General features: G+C 37.1%; 1 protein-coding gene across 1 annotated transcript in view; it reads left to right on the top strand.

The window, feature by feature from the left end:
• The first annotated feature begins 1,161 nt into the window (after positions 1 to 1,161).
• The window catches only part of LOC107582627 (alpha-2-macroglobulin-like), a 13,649-nt gene continuing 8,345 nt past the window's right edge, over positions 1,162 to 6,465 (top strand). Inside the window, exons 1-7 of the mRNA XM_016268541.1 lie at positions 1,162 to 1,172; positions 1,236 to 1,461; positions 1,564 to 1,690; positions 3,105 to 3,188; positions 3,361 to 3,537; positions 3,922 to 4,003; positions 4,233 to 4,389. Coding sequence (XP_016124027.1) covers positions 1,162 to 1,172; positions 1,236 to 1,461; positions 1,564 to 1,690; positions 3,105 to 3,188; positions 3,361 to 3,537; positions 3,922 to 4,003; positions 4,233 to 4,389 — 864 coding nt within the window. The remainder of the gene's footprint in view (positions 1,173 to 1,235; positions 1,462 to 1,563; positions 1,691 to 3,104; positions 3,189 to 3,360; positions 3,538 to 3,921; positions 4,004 to 4,232; positions 4,390 to 6,465) is intronic.

Here is a 6,465-nt window from a genome sequence, read left to right as displayed (position 1 = left end):
GCTTTAATAGGTAAAAAAATCTACGCCGCCGGTACCCTTATGGAATAAAAATACATGGGAATATACTGTAAAATATAATGAGATATATTACATAATACATTTCCATATATTGGAAACTAGTGCTTATATTTTTCAATACACAACAGTATCTGTATTGACAGTATATGGCTATATATAGATACATACAAATATATTTAGAGATGAAGACAAAGATAAATCTAATATTCATGATGTTTTATCCTTTGTTAAGTTTATATTGCACATACTGTAGATGTTCCCATAAAAATGTCAATTTATGTACACACATATATAAACACATTCTCCTAATGAATTAAAGCAGATTTCTAGTTCCCAGCGTGCTTTGTCTCTGACTGTTAAAGGAGAGTAAACGATTTTTAAATTAAGTGTCATGTGTATTGCTCAATATTAATATAGGGGGAGATCTGTTAGTGTTTAATGTTGTATTATTTTGAAATGTAAAAGGGTTTCTGGTATGTGTAAGTTTGTGAGGTTACCATTGTGCAGAAGAGTAGAGAGACTGTGGTTAGGATGACAATTGGCCAAACACCATTAAATTATGTTACTTTATTAAAAAAATAATGGCTGTGCACTTCTCAGCACAGTGATAGTCCGTTAACTAAGTGTTTAGTATGAGCAGGTGTGGTTATGCTATTGTAAACTAGCTAGATTTTAAAATAAGAAACATATATATTGTTAAATATAAGAAATATATATTTCCATATATATGTGTATATACTGCATGAGTAAATATATGTTCAATATATTTTTACACATGCAGTATACCATATCTTATCACATGTACATCTATATATTATAAAGTGTATTACTGAATATAAAATTACATATATTGTGATATATAAGTAAATATATTGTCACATATTTTTCAGTATATGAAAGCGGCAATTGCTTATCTATTATTCAATATATTGTAATATATTTACACAATGTATTATTCTGTATAATTTCTAATATACCTAATATGTCATTTAATATATTTTGATCATTCATATATTAGGAAATATATTTTCTTTGCGTAAGGGTAGATTCTCCAGGTGTGAGAAATCCTGCTGAGGAGATCCGCGAATTCTTTCCAGAAACCTGGATATGGGATCTTATACCTGTGGGGTATGAATCTGCACCATGGCATTACTGTATATATACTGTAAAATTCTGTTTAATTATACAAAAACACTATATATTCTTGTTTTCACCAGGAGATCAGGATCTGTGGATGTTGCAAAGACGGTCCCGGACACCATCACTAAATGGGCAGCAGGGGCCTTCTGCACATCCCCTGTCGGGTTTGGAGTGGCCCCCAAGACTAATCTCACTGCTTTCAAGCCCTTCTTTGTGAGCCTTGCCCTCCCTTACTCTGTTATCCGTGAGGAGACGTTCACTCTCAAAGCCACTGTATTCAACTACCTCCCCAAATGTATCATGGTAAGCCCCCTTAATGCATTTACTTGTTTTTCCTGGAGCGGTTTTGTAGTAAAAGCGTTCCCTGTAGGCTGACACTGTAAAAATCTCTGTCTTTTAATAAAGGTGAAGGTCACGCTGGTAAACTCAGCGCAGTTCACAGCTCAGCCATGCAAAGGCTGCACTTACACTCAGTGTGTTTGCTCTGAAGAGAGCCAAACCTTCCAGTGGATTGTTACACCCTCTGTCCTGGGTAAGCCAGATACTTTGACTTCTGTATGAGCAAAAACAAATAGAAATTTCATTTTTATTTCAATTTGCTTTCCCAAACTGAAGAGTTTATTTCACGTTTCTACCAGAACTGGTATTACACTTATAATATGAATGTCTTAAAGGGATAGTTCATCCCAAAATAATTTTTTTTTTTTCTGCTGGTACAAACGATATTTTGAAGAATGTCGGTTATGGTTATCAAACACATAATGGAAGTCGAGGGAACTAAAACTGTTTGGTTAATGACTTTGTTCAAGATATCTTATCCGCAGAACAAATAAAGACATACAGGTTTGGAATGATATGAAGGTGAGTAAATGATGAGAGAATTTTATTTTTTGGGTGGACTTTCCTTTTAACATGTCTTGCCTTGACTGTCACAGATTTGTTTATTATTGCAGGCCCCAGGCCCAGGGTACTTTGTTTCTTCTGTGACTTAAATCCACAGTCACTGGTGTGTGTGTGTGTGTTTTACAGGAAAGGTGAACATTACAGTGCGTGCTGAGGCGGTCCAGAGCCGAGAACTGTGTGGAAACGAAGTGGTGACTTTGCCAGACAAAGGCAGAGTTGATACTGTGATGCACAGCGTTCTGGTGCAGGTGCGTGCCTTTACTGTATGTGAGCTTTCAGAAACCATGATTACTTTCTTAATACACGTTCCTGGTCATACTGTGTTGAAACATTGTTCTAAATGAAAAAACAACAACAACAACACTTTTTTACATAAAAGCTATTTGGGTATTGTTTAGGGTCTTAAAAATAGTCAAGATAGTTAATAGTTAAATGTTTATTGTAAATGTAATACTATATCAAGTATCTATCTATCTATCTATCTATCTATCTATCTATCTATCTATCTATCTATCTATCTATCTATCTATCTATCTATCTATCTATCTATCTATCTATCTATCTAAATCTTAAAAATACAACTGAAACTGTTATTAACCATTTTTTTTCTCAGGCGGCAGGAACTAAACAGTCAATCACTCAGAATGAGCTCATCTGCTTAACAGGTTAGTGGCATTATAGTGTGTTGTGCTGTCAATTAAAAGAAGAATAAAGAAAAAAAAATCCAGCTTTAATAGAAGTTGACATATGTAACATGCTGTCAGTTACATACCACAGATAAAAATGTTGACCTTCTGTTTGTAAAAATAAGCAAAAATCCTGTTTACGTTAATGCACTTACAGTGGAAGTCAATGATGCAAGGTATTGCACTGGATAAATGTTAAAATACTTATTGTTTCAAAAAAGCTTTAACAAAAAAGCTTCCAATTTCAGCTTTTAAACTCTGTCGTTTTCACAAGAAATTGAGAAAATGATTGTCTGTAGTAAAGTACAGCATGACCACATGTTTTGAACCTGATGTTTTTTTTTTCTATTCCATTAGACCGTCCACAGGACACATCAGTTTCTCTCACTCTACCCAAAGTGTTTGTCAAGGATTCTGCAAAAAGCTTTATCACTGTTCTGGGTGAGCCTACTGTAAAAGATATGTTGACAAATGTACATAATATACATTGATTGCTGTGTAATATAAGTATTAAAATGTTAAACACTATGTAATCAATAGAACTGCTCTCATTGGGTAGTTCTGGGTTTTTTTTTTTATTATACTGAGGGTTATTTGGCTGTTTGGTCGGTAGGTGATCTGATGAGTAGTGCTCTGAGGAACATCGGTGATCTGTTGGCTATGCCGTACGGTTGTGGAGAGCAGAACATGCTGCTTTTTGCCCCCAATATCTACATCCTTCAATACCTGGAGAGCAGCGGGCAGCTCACTCCTCAGATAAAAGACAGAGCCATAACCTTCCTGGAGAGCGGTGAGGAAAACTGCTATAAACTAGAAGATGCAGTAAATAATTTTTTTAATACAAATATGTTTAAATATTTTGCTAGAAAGGAAATAAAACAATTCTGATTATAAAATTAATGTTTGCAGTCTTGTTTTTCTTTTAATAAATAAAAATAGCGATATTTTAACTATCAATTTACAGACAATTAGTTATTTTTGAAACTTTTTTTTTTCAAGCTAGCTCATCAGAGCTCCTCTTGTATCTTCCATTAGCTGGATTTGACAGATGAATCAACTCAGTGGTGAATCAAAACTTAATGAGAGAAATATCGAACCTAATTCATTTAAAAAAAACAAAAGGTCCAGTTGATATAATCAAGCATATCAGACTTTTTTCTTTCTTGTGTTGCAGGCTATCAGAGAGAGCTGACATACATGCATGATGATGGATCCTACAGCGCTTTTGGCAGGAATGATCCTTCTGGTAACACCTGGTGAGTCTGGTACAGAGGCAATGAATGCATTTAGTTACTCAACTTAGTTGTCTTACTGCGTGGATTCTGTCTTCCTGTATGTGGATTTAACAGCCTTCTGGTAAGAAGGTGTTTCTGGAATAGGGAAAACCTAGTCCACATGAACTTTGCACAAAGAAACATCCTGAAAACTATTGAGGCAGAGTTACCAAATTATGTGTATTTGACAGCAATTTCTATGTTTCCTCAGGCTAACTGCATTTGTGATGAAGAGTTTTAGTGGGGCAAGGAATTATACATTTATAGATCAGACTAACATCGATCAGGCAAAGGAATGGCTGGGTCAACAGCAACAGGACAACGGCTGCTTCGCCTCTGTTGGGACACTCTACGATATTGGAATGATGGTGAGAACAGGAGAGCCATGCTCAGGTTCTTTATCTGCTGTTGGAAAAAAAAAACTATTTTAAACTAGCCTAAAGTCCCAGCTGGTTTACTGTAGTCTATACTGCTGGTCACAAGTTTGGAATAATTTGTGTAATAATAAAAGTGTTTTTAAAAGTCTCTTTTGATGAAAACAGTTATTTTAAAAAGTAATAATATTAAATTTCTTTCACTGTATTATTGATGAAATAAGTGCAACATTGGTGAGCAAAAAAAAACTTTTCTCAAAAACATTAAAAATCTTAATTTTTCAAACTTTTGACCGGTATTGTGGCTGGCTTTTAGGATGGAAGACCAGATTGACCAGAATGGGAGGCCAGCTAAACCAGCTCAAACCAAACAAATCAGCTGTTCTCTTTCAGCTGAAATATTCTGGTCAGCTAATAACATACCCCTTTCTATCACTCTTTAAATATAAAAAAACGTACTTACAGTCTTTGAGTCAGAACAGCCGGCATTGTAGTCTACTCTCCCAGGATCAGGAAACGGTCCTGCATAAAATGTGCTGCACACATCTGAATATTTGGGTTGAAGTGTTCTGGAACAGTGTTGTAAATACAACTTAACTACTGATTTCTAGTCGTGTCCATTTTTGGAAGACCAAATTAAGTAGTTTCGCTTTCACAACGAAACAGCATCACACACGGTGGCCTAGAGTGAGCGGCGGCAGCCTACAGTGAGCAGAGGCGGGTGGGCTTGAGAACGGCGCGGCCAGCGATTGTCCGGCATGACATGTGACGACTCCGTGCTGGACTCCGCTTCGTCCATGGTGAAAGCCGATCCGGCGATCCACAGCGCGAAGTTGTAGTATTTCCTCAGCAACCAGCACGGATCAGCTCCAGGCATGACGAAGCAGATATCGTCCTCTTTTGGAAGGCCAAACAAAGTAATTTCGCTTTCACACCGAATCACACAGTGCCTTCACGACATTGCGGCGGCAACAACAATACTACAGCGAGAATAAAAGTTATGCCTTCTTTCTTTGCGTGAACATTTGGGCGGCGTTATGCAAATCTTCCCACATAGTGACGTAGATATGTGGGGGCGTGTTAGAACGAGCCATTTTAGGTAGGCGTGGTTGAATCTTAACTTTTATAAAGAATATCTCTTTGGATTTGAGACTTTAGTCTTTGCAACTTTACAGATCTTCTTTATGCACCAAGATCTTGTAACTTAAATTGCATCATATGACCCCTTTAATTTGATAGGTGTTGACCACTCACATCAGGGGCGTAAATTTAATCTAACAGTTGGGGGGGACAATAAACATAAAATTTCTCAAGAGCAATTTTTGAAGGGGACACGAATAATACAGCTAAAATTGTACTTGTAAGGATATGTATACACAGAGGAAATTCTTACTACTTTTAGTGCAAATTAGACAACTTCAAGCTGTTGTGGTTGCGCCGCGACCCTGTCACAGTGTTGCCAAATCTGTAGTTTTCCCGGGAATTGGGATACTTTATCACTATTGCCGCGGGTTGAAGCGACCCCAATAACGTGTATTTTTACCCCCTGGAACACTGGGGAACCCCTCGAAACGCGGTTAGTTTGGGATAGTTTTGAGTAGCAATTGGGAAGGTTTTGTTGTGAAAACCTGGCAACCCTTTCCGTCAAGCAGGTAACGTTTTTATTGCTAACATAGCGGACTCATCGAAAAATACCTTGGCATCATCTGTATTAAAGAGAAAATAATCACTTCATCCGATGTTTAAGTGAATAAAATAGCCTTGACAGCCTTGGAGTTCCACAAATATTGACTTTGTTCTCTCTCAGTGACTTGTGAGTGTATAGGTGATGTAAAAGAGAAAGCAGGCATTTGGACCAAAGCACTGTGAGGCAAGGGAGGGGGAGAATCAAAATGTTTCTAAACCGCACTTTTGTCCCGTTTGCGTTTGTGTTGTTTTACTACTTACACAATTATTTATTTTAATTATTATATTACACAATTAATAGCGTGGTTTTTAATCATATTTTTAGGGGGGGGGGACAACCCTCAGGGGGGTCCTGTCCACCCTCCCCTCCCCTCCCCTCCCCCC

This window comes from Sinocyclocheilus grahami, unplaced genomic scaffold (genome assembly GCF_001515645.1).
Source record: "Sinocyclocheilus grahami isolate Dianchi unplaced genomic scaffold, SAMN03320097.WGS_v1.1 scaffold46.1, whole genome shotgun sequence".
NCBI lineage: Eukaryota > Metazoa > Chordata > Actinopteri > Cypriniformes > Cyprinidae > Sinocyclocheilus > Sinocyclocheilus grahami.
This window is presented reverse-complemented; position numbering and strand designations above follow the sequence as displayed.